General features: G+C 45.8%; 1 protein-coding gene across 1 annotated transcript in view; it reads left to right on the plus strand.

Moving 5' to 3' along the window:
- Positions 1 to 20073, plus strand: part of LOC141172040 (basal cell adhesion molecule-like) — a 42286-nt gene that overhangs the window by 17928 nt on the left and 4285 nt on the right. The window contains exons 3-4 of the mRNA XM_073655824.1: positions 1389 to 1590; positions 11117 to 11259. Coding sequence (XP_073511925.1) covers positions 1389 to 1590; positions 11117 to 11259 — 345 coding nt within the window. The remainder of the gene's footprint in view (positions 1 to 1388; positions 1591 to 11116; positions 11260 to 20073) is intronic.

Genomic DNA, 20073 nt, shown 5'->3' on the forward strand with positions numbered 1-20073 from the left:
AGCAGTCCACTCCCTGTACCTTTTGCAGAATATCAGTCGGTCCCTGATGTTTTTTCTGGAGAGAAGTGGCTTCTTTGCTGCCCTCCTTGAAACCAGCCCTTGCTCAAAGAGTCTCCGCCTCACAGTGCGTGCAGAAGCACTCACACCAGCCTGCTGCCATTCCTGAGCAAGCTCGGCACTGCTGGTAGTCCGATCCCGCAGCTGAAACAGTTTAAAGATACGGTCCTGGCGCTTGCTGGTCTTTCTTGGGCGCCCTGGAGCCTTTTTGACAACAATGGAAGCTCTCTCCTTGAAGTTCTTGATGATGTGATAGATTGTTGACTGAGGTGCAATCTTTGTAGCTGCGATACTCTTCCCTGTTAGGCCATTTTTGTGCAGTGCAATGATGGCTGCACGTGTTTCTTTAGAGATAACCATGGTTAACTGAAGAGAAACAATGATACCAAGAAACAGCCTCCTTTTAAAGTGTCCAGTGATGTCATTCTTACTTAATCATGACTGATTGATCACCAGCCCTGTCCTCATCAACACCCACACTTGTGTTAATGGATCAATCACTAAAACGATGTTAGCTGCTCCTTTTAAGGCAGGACTGCAATGATGTTGAAATGTGTTTTGGGGGTTAAAGTTCATTTTCTGGGCAAATATTGACTTTGCAAGTACAGTAATTGCTGTTAAGCTGATCACTTTTTGACATTCAGGAGTATATGCAAATTGCCATTATAAAAAATGAAGCAGTAAACTTTGGAAAAATTACTATTTGTCTCATTCTCAATACTTTTGGCCATGACTGTACACAGTGACTGCACCAGCAGAATAGTGAGTGCAGCTCTGGAGTATATTACAGGATGTAATATATTTGCACAGTGACTCCTTCCCCTTTAATTCCGCCGTTCTCTCCCGCTCGGGGTTTCGCTGCCCTGGATACATCGTCTTGTAAACCAGAGACTTTCCTTGTTCTGTGACTCTCAATGGGACTCATTGATTTTGTTGATTAAAATGAAACCAGTGTCGGCCTCGGGGAAATCTCTGCTGAGAGCGTCATTCATGGAGGTGCTGCGGTGTCGTCTGCCTGGTTTCGGGGGAAGGCTGAAGGCAGTCACCTGTTTCTTAAGACGATTCACAGTCACAGCGCCGTCCACAATAAGCCTGTACATTGCAGTCACAGATGCCCCCTGACCATCATATATCTGATTTTCAGAATATTTTCTTTTTTTGCAATTCCATATATGACAATAGAAGGGGATGAATATAATGCCCAAACGACAGTGAAGACTGACACCTCAGTAACTGGAGATGAAATTTTATTAATTCTGGGGCACTGGGTTCGTTGGCATCTGATTGCACATGGGCGCTGTATCCACGTCCTCTGTTCTTTATCTCCCCAGTGGATGAACTCCTGGTTTCGGCTGGACGCCTCCCGCTACGTGAGATGTTGGTATTTCAGCGTTAACATCAGCCGTAGCTCCGAGCGGCTGCTCATGCACCTGAGTGATGTCTCCGAGTGGCAGAAAGGACCGTACCGCTGTGTGAACACCAACAACCAGACCGGCGAAGAGGCGTCCGAGCCGCTCAGCATCAACGTGATCTGTAAGTCCAAAATTATCGGCACTGAATAGAGCAAGTGGAGCTCAAAGCAAGCAAAGGTGCTGCCTATCATAGTCGATGAGGTCCCTGCTTTTATTCTAAATCACCTAGCAATGAATATGGTGCTGCCTGTAACAGTCGATGAGGTCCCAGCTATTATTCTACACCTAGCATTGGGTATTGTGCTGCCCATAATAGTGTATGAGGTCCCGGCTTTTATTCTACACCTAGCGTTGGATAATGGCGCTGCCTATAATAGTGGATGAGGTCATGCATGGCTTTTATTCAACACCTAGCGTGGTATATGGTGCTGCCTAGAATAGTTGAAGAGATCTTGGCTTTTATTCTATACCTAGCATTGAATATAGTGCTGCCTAGAATAGTCGATGAGGTCCCGGCTTTTATTCTATACCTAGCATTGAATATAGTGCTGCCTAGAATAGTCGATGAGGTCCCGGCTTTTATTCTATACCTAGCATTGAATATAGTGCTGCCTAGAATAGTCGATGAGGTCCCGGTTTTATTCTATACCTAGCATTGCATAAGGTGCTGCCTATAATAGTCGATGAGGTCCGGGCTTTTATTCTATACCTAGCATTGCATAAGGTGCTGCCTATAATAGTCGATGAGGTCCCGGCTTTTATTCTATACCTAGCATTGCATAAGGTGCTGCCTATAATAGTCGATGAGGTCCCGGCTTTTATTCTATACCTAGCATTGCATAAGGTGCTGCCTATAATAGTCGATGAGGTCCCGGCTTTTATTCTATACCTAGCATTGCATAAGGTGCTGCCTATAATAGTCGATGAGGTCCCGGCTTTTATTCTATACCTAGCATTGCATAAGGTGCTGCCTATAATAGTCGATGAGGTCCCAGTTTTTATACTACACCTAGTATTGAATATGGTGCTGCCTATAATAGTCGACGAGGTCCCGGCTTTTATTCCGTACCTAACATTGGATATCTGATGTGTTTCACATTGCTGCTCAGTCCCATTTCTTTTGATGCAATTCCAGAACAAACCATGGACTAGAGTGGCGCTGTTTTAGGAGAAACTTTACCTTTAAAGGGGTTGTCCAGGTTTAGATTAACATGGCTGCTTTCCACCCTCTGTCTTCAGGTTCGGTCTGGTATTACAATGGCAATAAACGGACCTGAGCTGCAATACCATTCACAACCTGTAGAAAGGGGTGGCGCTGCTTTCATTTTTTTTTTTCTGAGCATTCCCATTCTCCTAATCGGGGTTGTCTCTGACGCTGCCTGAACAGTGCTGACAGTGTACCAACTTGTACCCATTGTGCTCAGTTGGCAGTTGAATTATGCATTTCCAGGAGGAATAATGGAGGAACAGAACAAGAGAGTTCTAAGAAAATGGATATATTACGGGTTCTGCAAAATGTTTATTTTTTCTCCTGATGGACACAGGGATGGGTTCTCTTTACGCCTCGTTGTTACTGATCTCATATATTACTGCCCTCGGGGGTGAATGTTATTATCAGCGGTGACAGCGCAGATAAGCGGCGCCCCTCTTGTGTATCTGCCAGGGCAGATTTTCAGCTGCTTGTGAATACCTGGGAGGGCCGAACATCACAGACGACATCTTTCATCTAAAGGGCACAGGAAAGCCCGAAAAACGTGATCCACACAACAATACGGCAAATGAAAGCCGCGGGAGGCCGAGAGAAATATCAGCGGGTTATCGCAAAATGTCAGCAAAGCCCACAACGAAGCCATGAAATACATCAAGTATTGAAATGGAGCCGCCCGCAGACCCAGCTCCTGACTACAGCACACAATGGCGGACCACTCCAGCTCTGTGCGGGCATCAGAGCCAATCTTGGACCCCCCGACTGCAGAGCACTGTAGTTACACCCCTGCCTTGTACCCCGGGATCACATACTGTGTCATTCCTTCTCTCCGGTGCGCTAGTAATCCGATTTATACACTGGATCTGGGAATAATATTTTGGAAGAAATTGGTGCCCCTCTTGTCCTTTTGGCTTGGACCGGTATTGCATTTCAGCCTCATTCACTGGAATTACACAAAACTACACGAGGAAATGTAGTATTACATGACTCCCAGTAATAGGTGACGACGTAATACATGGCCACATTTAGTTTTATGATAGCCCAGTATAAATCTGTATGTAGTGAGCTCCCCTTAGTGGTGGCTGTGTACATCTGTATGTAGTGAGCTCCCCCTAGTGGTGGCTGTATAAATCTGTATGTAGTGAGCTCCCCTTAGTGGTGGCTGTATACATCTGTATGTAGTGAGCTCCCCTTAGTGGTGGCTGTATACATCTGTATGTAGTGAGCTCCCCTTAGTGGTGGATGTATACATCTGTATGTAGTGAGCTCCCCTTAGTGGTGGCTGTATAAATCTGTATGCAGTGAGCTCCCTCTAGTGGTGGCTGTATAAATCTGTATGCAGTGAGCTCCCTCTAGTGGTGGCTGTATAAATCTGTATGCAGTGAGCTCCCTCTAGTGGTGGCTGTATAAATCTGTATGCAGTGAGCTCCCTCTAGTGGTGGCTGTATAAATCTGTATGCAGTGAGCTCCCCTTAGTGGTGGCTGTATACATCTGTATGTAGTGAGCTCCCCTTAGTGGTGGCTGTATACATCTGTATGTAGTGAGCTCCCTCTAGTGGTGGCTGTATAAATCTGTATGCAGTGAGCTCCCCTTAGTGTTGGCTGTGTACATCTGTATGTAGTGAGCTCCCTCTAGTGGTGGCTGTATAAATCTGTATGTAGTGAGCTCCCTCTAGTGGTGACTGTATAAATCTGTATGCAGTGAGCTCCCCTTAGTGTTGGCTGTATACATCTGTATGCAGTGAGCTCCCCTTAGTGTTGGCTGTATACATCTGTATGCAGTGAGCTCCCCTTAGTGGTGGCTGTATACATCTGTATGCAGTGAGCTCCCCTTAGTGGTGGCTGTATACATCTGTATGTAGTGAGCTCCCCTTAGTGGTGGCTGTATAACATCTGTATGCAGTGAGCTCCCCCTAGTGGTGACTGTATACATCTGTATGCAGTGAGCTCCCCTTAGTGGTGGCTGTATACATCTGTATGCAGTGAGCTCCCCTTAGTGGTGGCTGTATACATCTGTATGCAGTGAGCTCCCCTTAGTGGTGGCTGTATACATCTGTATGTAGTGAGCTCCCCTTAGTGGTGGCTGTATACATCTGTATGTAGTGAGCTCCCCTTAGTGGTGACTGTATACATCTGTATGTAGTGAGCACCCCTTAGTGGTGGCTGTATACATCTGTATGTAGTGAGCACCCCTTAGTGGTGGCTGTATACATCTGTATGCAGTGAGCTCCCCTTAGTGGTGGCTGTATACATCTGTATGCAGTGAGCTCCCCTTAGTGGTGGCTGTATACATCTGTATGTAGTGAGCTCCCCTTAGTGGTGGCTGTATACATCTGTATGCAGTGAGCTCCCCTTAGTGGTGGCTGTATACATCTGTATGTAGTGAGCACCCCTTAGTGGTGGCTGTATACATCTGTATGTAGTGAGCACCCCTTAGTGGTGGCTGTATACATCTGTATGCAGTGAGCTCCCCTTAGTGGTGGCTGTATACATCTGTATGCAGTGAGCTCCCCTTAGTGGTGACTGTATACATCTGTATGCAGTGAGCTCCCCTTAGTGGTGGCTGTATACATCTGTATGCAGTGAGCTCCCCTTAGTGGTGGCTGTATACATCTGTATGTAGTGAGCTCCCCTTAGTGGTGGCTGTATACATCTGTATGTAGTGAGCTCCCCTTAGTGGTGGCTGTATACATCTGTATGTAGTGAGCTCCCCTTAGTGGTGACTGTATAAATCTGTATGTAGTGAGCTCCCTCTAGTGGTGGCTGTATAAATCTGTATGCAGTGAGCTCCCCTTAGTGTTGGCTGTATACATCTGTATGTAGTGAGCTCCCTCTAGTGGTGGCTGTATACATCTGTATGTAGTGAGCTCCCTCTAGTGGTGGCTGTATACATCTGTATGTAGTGAGCTCCCTCTAGTGGTGACTGTATAAATCTGTATGCAGTGAGCTCCCCTTAGTGTTGGCTGTATACATCTGTATGCAGTGAGCTCCCCTTAGTGTTGGCTGTATACATCTGTATGCAGTGAGCTCCCCTTAGTGGTGGCTGTATACATCTGTATGTAGTGAGCTCCCCTTAGTGGTGGCTGTATAACATCTGTATGTAGTGAGCTCCCCTTAGTGGTGACTGTATACATCTGTATGTAGTGAGCACCCCTTAGTGGTGGCTGTATACATCTGTATGTAGTGAGCACCCCTTAGTGGTGGCTGTATACATCTGTATGTAGTGAGCACCCCTTAGTGGTGGCTGTATACATCTGTATGCAGTGAGCTCCCCTTAGTGGTGGCTGTATACATCTGTATGCAGTGAGCTCCCCTTAGTGGTGGCTGTATACATCTGTATGTAGTGAGCTCCCCTTAGTGGTGGCTGTATACATCTGTATGTAGTGAGCTCCCCTTAGTGGTGGCTGTATACATCTGTATGTAGTGAGCTCCCCTTAGTGGTGGCTGTATACATCTGTATGCAGTGAGCTCCCCTTAGTGGTGGCTGTATAAATCTGTATGCAGTGAGCTCCCCTTAGTGGTGGCTGTATACATCTGTATGCAGTGAGCTCCCCTTAGTGGTGGCTGTATACATCTGTATGTAGTGAGCTCCCCTTAGTGGTGGCTGTATACATCTGTATGTAGTGAGCTCCCCTTAGTGGTGGCTGTATAACATCTGTATGTAGTGAGCTCCCCTTAGTGGTGACTGTATAAATCTGTATGCAGTGAGCTCCCCTTAGTGGTGGCTGTATACATCTGTATGCAGTGAGCTCCCCTTAGTGGTGGCTGTATACATCTGTATGTAGTGAGCTCCCCTTAGTGGTGGCTGTATACATCTGTATGTAGTGAGCTCCCCTTAGTGGTGGCTGTATACATCTGTATGTAGTGAGCTCCCTCTAGTGGTGGCTGTATAAATCTGTATGCAGTGAGCTCCCCTTAGTGTTGGCTGTGTACATCTGTATGTAGTGAGCTCCCTCTAGTGGTGGCTGTATAAATCTGTATGTAGTGAGCTCCCTCTAGTGGTGACTGTATAAATCTGTATGCAGTGAGCTCCCCTTAGTGTTGGCTGTATACATCTGTATGCAGTGAGCTCCCCTTAGTGTTGGCTGTATACATCTGTATGCAGTGAGCTCCCCTTAGTGGTGGCTGTATACATCTGTATGCAGTGAGCTCCCCTTAGTGGTGGCTGTATACATCTGTATGTAGTGAGCTCCCCTTAGTGGTGGCTGTATAACATCTGTATGCAGTGAGCTCCCCCTAGTGGTGACTGTATACATCTGTATGCAGTGAGCTCCCCTTAGTGGTGGCTGTATACATCTGTATGCAGTGAGCTCCCCTTAGTGGTGGCTGTATACATCTGTATGCAGTGAGCTCCCCTTAGTGGTGGCTGTATACATCTGTATGTAGTGAGCTCCCCTTAGTGGTGGCTGTATACATCTGTATGTAGTGAGCTCCCCTTAGTGGTGACTGTATACATCTGTATGTAGTGAGCACCCCTTAGTGGTGGCTGTATACATCTGTATGTAGTGAGCACCCCTTAGTGGTGGCTGTATACATCTGTATGCAGTGAGCTCCCCTTAGTGGTGGCTGTATACATCTGTATGCAGTGAGCTCCCCTTAGTGGTGGCTGTATACATCTGTATGTAGTGAGCTCCCCTTAGTGGTGGCTGTATACATCTGTATGCAGTGAGCTCCCCTTAGTGGTGGCTGTATACATCTGTATGTAGTGAGCACCCCTTAGTGGTGGCTGTATACATCTGTATGTAGTGAGCACCCCTTAGTGGTGGCTGTATACATCTGTATGCAGTGAGCTCCCCTTAGTGGTGGCTGTATACATCTGTATGCAGTGAGCTCCCCTTAGTGGTGACTGTATACATCTGTATGCAGTGAGCTCCCCTTAGTGGTGGCTGTATACATCTGTATGCAGTGAGCTCCCCTTAGTGGTGGCTGTATACATCTGTATGTAGTGAGCTCCCCTTAGTGGTGGCTGTATACATCTGTATGTAGTGAGCTCCCCTTAGTGGTGGCTGTATACATCTGTATGTAGTGAGCTCCCCTTAGTGGTGACTGTATAAATCTGTATGTAGTGAGCTCCCTCTAGTGGTGGCTGTATAAATCTGTATGCAGTGAGCTCCCCTTAGTGTTGGCTGTATACATCTGTATGTAGTGAGCTCCCTCTAGTGGTGGCTGTATACATCTGTATGTAGTGAGCTCCCTCTAGTGGTGGCTGTATACATCTGTATGTAGTGAGCTCCCTCTAGTGGTGACTGTATAAATCTGTATGCAGTGAGCTCCCCTTAGTGTTGGCTGTATACATCTGTATGCAGTGAGCTCCCCTTAGTGTTGGCTGTATACATCTGTATGCAGTGAGCTCCCCTTAGTGGTGGCTGTATACATCTGTATGTAGTGAGCTCCCCTTAGTGGTGGCTGTATAACATCTGTATGTAGTGAGCTCCCCTTAGTGGTGACTGTATACATCTGTATGTAGTGAGCACCCCTTAGTGGTGGCTGTATACATCTGTATGTAGTGAGCACCCCTTAGTGGTGGCTGTATACATCTGTATGTAGTGAGCACCCCTTAGTGGTGGCTGTATACATCTGTATGCAGTGAGCTCCCCTTAGTGGTGGCTGTATACATCTGTATGCAGTGAGCTCCCCTTAGTGGTGGCTGTATACATCTGTATGTAGTGAGCTCCCCTTAGTGGTGGCTGTATACATCTGTATGTAGTGAGCTCCCCTTAGTGGTGGCTGTATACATCTGTATGTAGTGAGCTCCCCTTAGTGGTGGCTGTATACATCTGTATGCAGTGAGCTCCCCTTAGTGGTGGCTGTATAAATCTGTATGCAGTGAGCTCCCCTTAGTGGTGGCTGTATACATCTGTATGCAGTGAGCTCCCCTTAGTGGTGGCTGTATACATCTGTATGTAGTGAGCTCCCCTTAGTGGTGGCTGTATACATCTGTATGTAGTGAGCTCCCCTTAGTGGTGGCTGTATAACATCTGTATGTAGTGAGCTCCCCTTAGTGGTGACTGTATAAATCTGTATGCAGTGAGCTCCCCTTAGTGGTGGCTGTATACATCTGTATGCAGTGAGCTCCCCTTAGTGGTGGCTGTATACATCTGTATGTAGTGAGCTCCCCTTAGTGGTGGCTGTATACATCTGTATGCAGTGAGCTCCCCTTAGTGGTGGCTGTATACATCTGTATGCAGTGAGCTCCCCTTAGTGGTGGCTGTATACATCTGTATGCAGTGAGCTCCCCTTAGTGGTGGCTGTATACATCTGTATGTAGTGAGCTCCCCTTAGTGGTGGCTGTATACATCTGTATGTAGTGAGCTCCCCTTAGTGGTGGCTGTATACATCTGTATGCAGTGAGCTCCCCTTAGTGGTGGCTGTATACATCTGTATGCAGTGAGCTCCCCTTAGTGGTGGCTGTATACATCTGTATGCAGTGAGCTCCCCTTAGTGGTGGCTGTATACATCTGTATGTAGTGAGCTCCCCTTAGTGGTGACTGTATACATCTGTATGTAGTGAGCTCCCCTTAGTGGTGGCTGTATACATCTGTATGCAGTGAGCTCCCCTTAGTGGTGGCTGTATACATCTGTATGTAGTGAGCTCCCCTTAGTGGTGACTGTATACATCTGTATGTAGTGAGCTCCCCTTAGTGGTGGCTGTATACATCTGTATGCAGTGAGCTCCCCTTAGTGGTGGCTGTATACATCTGTATGCAGTGAGCTCCCCTTAGTGGTGGCTGTATACATCTGTATGCAGTGAGCTCCCCTTAGTGGTGACTGTATACATCTGTATGTAGTGAGCTCCCCTTAGTGGTGGCTGTATACATCTGTATGCAGTGAGCTCCCCTTAGTGGTGGCTGTATACATCTGTATGCAGTGAGCTCCCCTTAGTGGTGGCTGTATACATCTGTATGTAGTGAGCTCCCCTTAGTGGTGACTGTATACATCTGTATGCAGTGAGCTCCCCTTAGTGGTGACTGTATACATCTGTATGCAGTGAGCTCCCCTTAGTGGTGACTGTATACATCTGTATGCAGTGAGCTCCCCTTAGTGGTGGCTGTATACATCTGTATGCAGTGAGCTCCCCTTAGTGGTGGCTGTATACATCTGTATGCAGTGAGCTCCCCTTAGTGGTGGCTGTATACATCTGTATGCAGTGAGCTCCCCTTAGTGGTGACTGTATACATCTGTATGCAGTGAGCTCCCCTTAGTGGTGGCTGTATACATCTGTATGCAGTGAGCTCCCCCTAGTGGTGACTGTATAAATCTGTATGCAGTGAGCTCCCCCTAGTGGTGACTGTATAAATCTGTATGCAGTGAGCTCCCCTTAGTGGTGGCTGTATACATCTGTATGCAGTGAGCTCCCCTTAGTGGTGGCTGTGTACATCTGTATGCAGTGAGCTCCCCCTAGTGGTGACTGTATACATCTGTATGCAGTGAGCTCCCCTTAGTGGTGGCTGTGTACATCTGTATGCAGTGAGCTCCCCTTAGTGGTGGCTGTGTACATCTGTATGTAGTGAACTCCCCCTAGTGGTGGCTGTATACATCTGTATGCAGTGAGCTCCCCCTAGTGGTGACTGTATACATCTGTATGCAGTGAGCTCCCCTTAGTGGTGGCTGTATACATCTGTATGCAGTGAGCTCCCCTTAGTGGTGGCTGTATACATCTGTATGCAGTGAGCTCCCCTTAGTGGTGGCTGTATACATCTGTATGCAGTGAGCTCCCCTTAGTGGTGGCTGTATACATCTGTATGTAGTGAGCTCCCCTTAGTGGTGGCTGTATACATCTGTATGCAGTGAGCTCCCCTTAGTGGTGGCTGTATACATCTGTATGCAGTGAGCTCCCCTTAGTGGTGGCTGTATACATCTGTATGCAGTGAGCTCCCTCTAGTGGTGACTGTATACATCTGTATGCAGTGAGCTCCCCTTAGTGGTGGCTGTATACATCTGTATGCAGTGAGCTCCCCTTAGTGGTGGCTGTATACATCTGTATGCAGTGAGCTCCCCTTAGTGGTGGCTGTATACATCTGTATGCAGTGAGCTCCCCTTAGTGGTGGCTGTATACATCTGTATGCAGTGAGCTCCCCTTAGTGGTGGCTGTATACATCTGTATGTAGTGAGCTCCCCCTAGTGGTGGTTGCAGGCAGACACAATTTTAGAATTTTAAAATAAACGTCCAGAGTTTCCATTTTTTTTTTCTAACAGGAAGATATTGTATGAAAAATGATAAACACTCACTTTTAACCCCTTTTTACTATCCGACATCCATCCATCTGTGACGATGGTACTACCCCGTTACCCTATAAGGTAAAAGGTAAAAGCTTCACCTCCCAAAAATGTAATAAAAATCGATCAGAAGATCATCTGTGCCCCTAGGGGAACACAGCAGCTCCAGCGTCATAAAATAAGTGATAACATATAACAACAACTGTTTGTCTGTTTTCTCCAGATTTGCAGAGCGTCTACCTGCAGAGGCTTCACTCCTGGTATGGCTATGTGCCTGATGTCATGTGGGTGGAGGAAGGCTCCACAGTGGAGGTGAAATGCTCGGCCTCCGCCTCACAGGAGCCTATCTATTCGTGGAGCCAAGAGGTGAGCGAGGAGTGTACTGACGGCTGCTTGTATAGGAAACATTCTGCAGGTGACGGCGGAAAGTCATTTACTTTTATATCGGAAGTGCCGATGCTGCTGTGAGCTCCTGGCAGTAGAAATCCAAAATCCTCCTCAGCTCTATATCTGTTTACTTGTACATACTTTGACATCCAATATGTTTTGCTGCTTGTATAAGAAACACTGTGCAGGTGACGGTGGAAAGTCATTTACTGTTTCAGCAGCAGTGGCACTTCTGCTATATGCTCCTGTCAGCAGAAATACCCTATATTTCATATCCTCCTCAGCCCTATATCTGTTTTATATACTTTGACATCCAATATGCCTTTGCTGATTGTATAGGAAACATTTGGCAAGTGATGGCGGAAAGTAATTTACTGTTATACCGGAAGTGCCAATGCTGCTGTAAGCTCCTGTCAATAGAAATCCCAAATCCTCCTCAGCCATATATATATATATATATACACACACACACACACACACTATAATATATATATATTATACACAGTACAGACCAAAAAGTTTGGACACACCTTCTCATTTAAAGATTTTTCTGTATTTTCATGACTATGAAAATTGTACATTCACACTGAAGGCATCAAAACTATGAATTAACACATGTGGAATTATATACTTAACAAAAAAGTGTGAAACAACTGAAAATATGTCTTATATTCTAGGTTCTTCAAAGTAGCCACCTTTTGCTTTGATGACTGCTTTGCACACTCTTGGCATTCTCTTGATGAGCTTCAAGAGGTAGTCACCGGAAATGGTTTTCACTTCACAGGTGTGCCCTGTCAGGTTTAATAAGTGGGATTTCTTGCCTTATAAATGGGGTTGGGACCATCAGTTGTGTTGTGCATAAGTCTGGTGGATACACAGCTGATAGTCCTACTGAATAGACTGTTAGAATTTGTATTATGGCAAGAAAAAAGCAGCTACGTAAAGAAAAACGAGTGGCCATCATTACTTTCAGAAATTAAGGTCAGTCCGTCCGAAAAATTGGGCAAACTTTGAAAGTGTCCCCAAGTGCAATTGCAAAAACCATCAAGCGCTACAAAGAAACTGGCTCAAATGAGGACCGCCCCAGGAAAGGAAGACCAAGAGTCACCTCTGCTTCTGAGGATAAGTTTATCCGAGTCACCAGCCTCAGAAATCGCAGGTTAACAGCAGCTCAGATTAGAGACCAGGTCAATGCCACACAGAGTTCTAGCATCAGACACATCTCTACAACAACTGTTAAGAGGAGACTTTGTGCAGCAGGCCTTCATGGTAAAATAGCTGCTAGGAAACCACTGCTAAGGACAGGCAACAAGCAGAAGAGACTTGTTTGGGCTGAAGAACACAAGGAATGGACATTAGACCAGTGGAAATCTGTGCTTTGGTCTGATGAGTCCAAATATGAGATCTTTGGTTCCAACCACCGTATCTTTGTGTGACGCAGAAAAGGTGAACGGATGGACTCTACATGCCTTGTTCCCACCGTGAAGCATGGAGGAGGAGGTGTGATGGTGTCAGGGGTGCTTTGCTGGTGACACTGTTGGGGATTTATTCAAAATTGAAGGCATACTGAACCAACATGGCTACCACAGCATCTTGCAGCGGCATGCTATTCCATCCGGTTTGCGTTTAGTTGGACCATCATTTATTTTTCAACAGGACAATGACCCCAAACACACCTCCAGGCTGTGTAAGGGCTATTTGACCAAGAAGGAGAGTGATGGGGTGCTACGCCAGATGACCTGGCCTCCACAGTCACCAGACCTGAACCCAATCGAGATGGTTTGGGGTGAGCTGGACCGCAGAGTGAAGGCAAAAGGGCCAACAAGTGCTAAGCATCTCTGGGAACTCCTTCAAGATTGTTGGAAGACCATTTCCTGTGACTACCTCTTGAAGCTCATCAAGAGAATGCCAAGAGTGTGCAAAGCAGTCATCAAAGCAAAAGGTGGCTACTTTGAAGAACCTAGAATATAAGACATATTTTCAGTTGTTTCACACTTTTTTGTTAAGTATATAATTCCACATGTGTTAATTCATAGTTTTGATGCCTTCAGTGTGAATGTACAATTTTCATAGTCATGAAAATACAGAAAAATCTTTAAATGAGAAGGTGTGTCCAAACTTTTGGTCTGTACTGTATATACACACATATATACAGTTATATGAAAAAGTTTGGGCACCCCTATTAATCTTAAGCTTAATGTTTTATAAAAATTGGTGTTTTTGCAACAGCTATTTCAGTTTGATATATGTAATAACTGTTGGACACAGTAATGTTTCTGCCTTGAAATGAGGTTTATTGAACTAACAGAAAATGTGCAATCTGCATTCAAACAAAATTTGACAGGTGCATAAGTATGGGCACCTCACCAGAAAAGTGACATTAATATTTAGTAGATCCTCCTTTTGCAAAAATAACAGCCTCTAGTCGCTTCCTGTAGCTTTTAATGAGTTCCTGGATCCTGGATGAAGGTATTTTTGACCATTCCTCTTTACAAAACAATTCCAGTTCAGTTAAGTTTGATGGTCGCCGATCATGGACAGCCCTCTTCAAATGATCCCACAGATGTTCAATGATATTCAGGTCTGGGGACTGGGATGGCCATTCCAGAACATTGTAATTGTTCCTCTGCATGAATGCCTGAGTAGATTTGGAGCGGTGTTTTGGATTATTGTCTTGCTGAAAGATCCATCCACTGCGTAACTTCAACTTTGTCACTGATTCTTGAACATTATTGTCAAGAATCTGCTGATACTGAGTGGAATCCATGCGTCCCTCAACTTTAACAAGATTCCCAGTGCCAGCATTGGCCACACAGCCCCAAAGCATGATGGAACCTCCACCAAATTTTACTGTGGGTAGCAAGTGTTTTTCTTGGAATGCTGTGTTTTTTGCCGCCATGCATAACGCCTTTTTGTATGACCAAACAACTCAATCTTGGTTTCATCAGTCCACAGGACCTTCTTCCAAAAAGAAATTGGATTCGCTAAATGTGCTTTTGCATACCTCAGCCGACTCTGTTTGTGGCGTGCTTGCAGAAACGGCTTCTTTCGCATCACTCTCCCATACAGCTTCTCCTTGTGCAAAGTGCGCTGTATAGTTGACCGATGCACAGTGACACCATCTGCAGCAAGTTGATGCTGCAGCTCTCTGGAGGTGGTCTGAGGATTGTCCTTGACTGATCTCACCATTCTTCTTCTCTGCCTTTCTGATGTTTTTCTTGGCCTGCCACTTCTGGCCTTAACAAGAACGGTCCCTGTGTTCTTCCATTTCCTTACTATGTTCCTCACAGTGGAAACTGACAGGTTAAATCTCTGAGACAGCTTTTTGTATCCTTCCCCTGAACAACTATGTTGAATAATCTTTGTTTTCCGATCATTTGACAGTTGTTTTGAGGAGCCCATGATGCCACTCTTCAGAGGAGATTCAAACAGGAGAACAACTTGCAAGTGGCCACTTTAAGTAGCTTTTCTCATGATTGCATACACCTGGCTATGAAGTTCAAAGCTCAATGAGGTTACAAAACCAAAAAAAGGGCTTTAGTAAGTCATTAAAAAGTAGATAGGAGTATTTAAAACAAGAAAATGATAAGGGTGCCCATACTTATGCACCTGTCAAATTTTGTTTGAATGCAGATTGCACATTTTCTGTTAGTACAATAAACCTCATTTCAAGGCAGAAACATTACTGTGTCCAGCAGTTATTACATATATGAAACTGAAATAGCTGTTGCAAAAACACCAATTTTAATAAAACATTAAGCTTAAGATTAATAGGGGTGCCCAAACTTTTTCATATAACTGTATGTGTGTATATATATACTAGCTATTGAACCACCCGTTCTACGCCCGGGTGACGAGCATTTTTATTGGCATATGGTCTCTCATGCTGGTATGTGCTGCCCCCCCTCCTGGTATTTGTGCTGCCCCCATCCTGTCCCCACCATCCTATACTGGTATGCGTGTTACCCCTCACCCCAATCCTGGTATGCGTGGCACCCTTCATCCCCAATCCCGGTATGCGTGGTACCCCTCACCCTACAATCCTGTTATGTGTGGCCCTCTCATCCCTTTCACACTGTACAGACATACAAAAAAAATAAACAGTTATACTTACCTTTCCTCTCTGTACTCCAGCGCTGCTGCGTCCTCTTCTGCCGGAGGCCGGGGAGGAGTGCGGCGCCGGAGCACCGCGCTGTCCGGCGCCATTTTGCTGAAGACCCACTGTAAATGTGTCTTCAGTAAAATGGCGCCGGATAGCGCAATGCGCACGCGCCGGTCCGACGCCTTCACTCCGCACCCTCGGTCTCCAGCGAAGAGAGGCGCCGCGGCAACGCTCCTGCCGGTCAGGTAAGTATGGCGCCGGAGATCCGCGGTAAGCGTTCAGTGTCTACACATACCGTGATCTCCGGCGCCATACACCTCCTCTTACCTGTAACGGCTGGATGCCTGCTTTTCTCTGGAGCTAGACTGCGCGTCACGCATGCGCAGTCTATCGAGGCTTTGGACAGAGACACGCTTCTACAATTATAATATATATATTTATACACACACACACACACACACATATATGTAGCGCCCCGAGGGTTCGGCCGCTACAGGGGTATTCCACCTCCCACGTAAGGATGGAGTATGGACCAGGGCTCAGTTAGCTGCATGCATCACACACACCCCATTTCCGAGGGACAGCTCAACGGTGCTCCCACTAGACAGAAGTGCAGGCACGACCGACTATGTCCCTGACTGGAGTGGGGAGGGGGGTGGAACACCCAGTGCTGTAGGGGCAGATAGGGGTTGGTTCCTGAGCATAGGAAGGAGCCCATTGGTTGCTGGTCACCTGGGCTCATGGTCAGAGGGAGGTATAAAAGGTGGGCTCTGTAGGAGCTCTACTCCAGGAGGGCCTAGTGAGAGGCCGAGGAGGAGGTGAAGGGGAGCTGGGATTTTGGCTCATCTCAGCTCCAAGAGAACGGAACAGAAAGGAACAGGAAGGAACGGAAAGGGAGAAGAAGAGACAGAGAAACAGAAGGGCTCAAGAACAAGAAGGTGGAAGGGACCCTAAGAACCCACGAGAATCCAGGGTGAAGGGTCAGGCAGATTAAGGGTACCGGATCCCAAGTTGGTGGAGGAGAAACTACCCTCAGCCAAAGACCGGTCGTCGTGATCATCTATTGGTGCGACACCTCATCAAACCTGCTAGGAAGGCACCATATAGGACAGCGGAGGACGGGGCCCACGTTTAACCGCACAAGTCCGCGGCAGCCGGACAAAAGTGGGTCACTAGTGAGGCAGGCCAGAGGAAGGATTAAAGGGGGTCCTGAGCCATGCTCCTGAGCTGCCTGGGAGTTGACCGAGCCCCTCACCTGGTGGACGCAGCACGGCTCGGGCGGTGACTACCTGTACAGAAGTGACCCGGAGTACCTGAACTGTGAGTAAAAGACATTGGACTGCAGTACGTTGTCTGTGTGCTCTTTCGCTCCTCCAGCACTAACGGTACTGGGACTCTCACGACCATCACTCCCACCATCCACTACACTGCCCTGGGGCCGCACTCTTCCCGTGGGGAGTCACACCATCCCAGCTGCATAGATCATCGGCCCCAGCGGTCTGCCCTGCAGCGGCGGTTCCTAATAACCGCAATCCACGGGTGGCGTAGTCGGACATTATCTAAAACATCTAAAAGACTGCCACTGGTCTGACCACCCTGAGCCACGGAACCGGGTTGCCACTACTACCCCCATCGTTCCCTTATTGCCCGGATCCTAGTGCCCCACGGCCCAGGGGGCGAGTCATATATATCACACACACACATATATATACAGTGTATATATATATATATATATATATATATATATATATATATATATATATATATATATATATATATATATATATATATATATATATATATATATATATATATATATAATATAATATAATGTGTATATACAGTACAGACCAAAAGTTTGGACACACCTTCTCATTTAAAGATTTTTCTGTATTTTCGTGACTTTGGAAATTGTACATTCACACTGAAGGCATCAAAACTATGAATTAACTCATGTGGAATTATATACTTAACAAAAAAGTGTGAAACAACTGAAAATATGTCTTATATTCTAGGTTCTTCAAAGTAGCCACGTTTTGCTTTGATGACTGCTTTGCACACTCTTGGCATTCTCTTGATGAGCTTCAAGAGGTAGTCACCGGAAATGGTTTTCACTTCACAGGTGTGCCCTGTCAGGTTTAATAAGTGGGATTTCTTGCCTTATAAATGGGGTTGGGACCATCAGTTGTGTTGTGCAGAAGTCTGGTGGATACACAGCTGATAGTCCTACTGAATAGACTGTTAGAATTTGTATTGGCAAGAAAAAAGCAGCTAAGTCAAGAAAAACGAGTGGCCATCATTACTTTAAGAAATGAAGGTCAGTCAGTCCGAAAAATTAGGAAAACTTTGAAAGTGTCCCCAAGTGTAGTTGCAAAAACCATCAAGCGCTACAAAGAAACTGTCTCACATGAGGACCGCCCCAGGAAAGGAAGACCAAGAGTCACCTCTGCTTCTGAGGATAAGTTTATCCGAGTCACCAGCCTCAGAAATCGCAGGTTAACAGCAGCTCAGATTAGAGACCAGGTCAATGCCACACAGAGTTCTAGCAGCAGACACATCTCTTCAACAACTGTTAAGAGGAGACTTTGTGCAGCAGGCCTTCATGGTAAAATAGCTGCTAGGAAACCACTGCTAAGGACAGGCAACAAGCAGAAGAGACTTGTTTGGGCTAAAGAACATAAGGAATGGACATTAGACCAGTGGAAATCTGTGCTTTGGTCTGATGAGTCCAAATTTGAGATCTTTGGTTCCAACCACCGTGTCTTTGTGCGACGCAGAAAAGGTGAACGGATGGACTCTACATGCCTGGTTCCCACCGTGAAGCATGGAGGAGAAGGTGTGATGGTGTGGGGGTGCTTTGCTGGTGACACTGTTGGGGATTTATTCAAAATTGAAGGCCTACTGAACCAGCATGGCTACCACAGCATCTTGCAGCGGCATGCTATTCCATCCGGTTTGCGTTTAGTTGGACCATCATTCATTTTTCAACAGGACAATGATCCCAAACACACCTCCAGGCTGTGTAAGGGCTATTTGACCAAGAAGAAGAGTGATGGGGTGCTACGCCAGATGACCTGGCCTCCACAGTCACCAGACCTGAACCCAATCGAGATGGTTTGGGGTGAGCTGGACTGCAGAGTGAAGGCAAAAGGGCCAATAAGTGCCAAGCATCTCTGGGAACTCCTTCAAGATTGTTGGAAGACCATTTCCGGTGACTACCTCTTGAAGCTCATCAAGAGAATGCCAAGAGTGTGCAAAGCAGTCATCAAAGCAAAAGGTGGCTACTTTGAAGAACCTAGAATATAAGACATATTTTCAGTTGTTTCACACTTTTTTGTTAAGTATATAATTCCACATGTGTTAATTCATAGTTTTGATGCCTTCAGTGTGAATGTACAATTTTCATAGTCATGAAAATACAGAAAAATCTTTAAATGAGAAGGTGTGTCCAAACTTTTGGTCTGTACTGTGTGTTTATATATATTTATTATATATATTTATATTTAGAAATCCTGATTCCTCCACAGCCCTATATCTGTTTCTACACTTTGACATTCAATATATGTTTTGCTGCTTGTATAGGAAACATTCTGCAGGTGATGGCAGAAAGTAATTTACTGTTATAGCAGAAGTGCCGATGCTGCTGTAAGCTCCTGGCAGTAGAAATCCCGATTCCTCCATATCCTCCTTAGCCCTATATATCTGTTTTTACACTTTGTTTCCTATACAAGCAGCAAAACCTGTTGGATGTCAAAGTGTAAAAACAGATATATAGGGCTGTGGAGGAATCGGGATTTCTAATAACAAAAGCTTACAGCTGCATCGACACCGCTGATATAACCATTAATTACTTTCCGCCATCATCTGCAGAATGACATCCAATATGTCTTGCTGCCTATATAGGAAACAAAGTGCAGAAACAGATATAGGGCTGAGGGGGATTTGGGATTTATATTGACAGGAGCTTATAGCAGCATCGGCACTTCTGCTATAACAGTAAATTACTTTCTGTCGTCACCGGCAGAATGACATCCAATAAGTTTTGCTGCTTGTATAGCAATCGTTCTGCCGCTGACGGCAGAAAGTAATTTACAGTTATACCAGAAGTGCCGATGCTCCTGTCAATATAAATCCCGAATCCCCCTCAGCCCTATATCTGTTTCTGCACTTTGTTTCCTATATAAGCAGCAAGACACATTGGATGTCATTCTGCCGGTGATGGCAGAAAGTAATTTACAGTTATACCAGAAGTGCCGATGCTGCTGTAAGCTCCTGTCAATAGAAATCCCATATCCTCCTCAGCCCTATATCTGTTTCTGCACTTTGTTTCCTATATAAGCAGCAAGACACATTGGATGTCATTCTGCCGGTGATGGCAGAAAGTAATTTACAGTTATACCAGAAGTGCCGATGCTGCTGTAAGCTCCTGTCAATAGAAATCCCATATCCTCCTCAGCCCTATATCTGTTTCTGCACTTTGTTTCCTATATAAGCAGCAAGACACATTGGATGTCATTCTGCCGGTGATGGCAGAAAGTAATTTACAGTTATACCAGAAGTGCCGATGCTGCTGTAAGCTCCTGTCAATAGAAATCCCATATCCTCCTCAGCCCTATATCTGTTTCTGCACTTTGTTTCCTATATAAGCAGCAAGACACATTGGATGTCATTCTGCCGGTGATGGCAGAAAG

Source organism: Phyllobates terribilis, unplaced genomic scaffold (assembly GCF_046119375.1).
Source record: "Phyllobates terribilis strain yellow unplaced genomic scaffold, ASM4611937v1 Scaffold_12__6_contigs__length_324123572, whole genome shotgun sequence".
Taxonomy (NCBI): Eukaryota; Metazoa; Chordata; class Amphibia; order Anura; family Dendrobatidae; genus Phyllobates; species Phyllobates terribilis.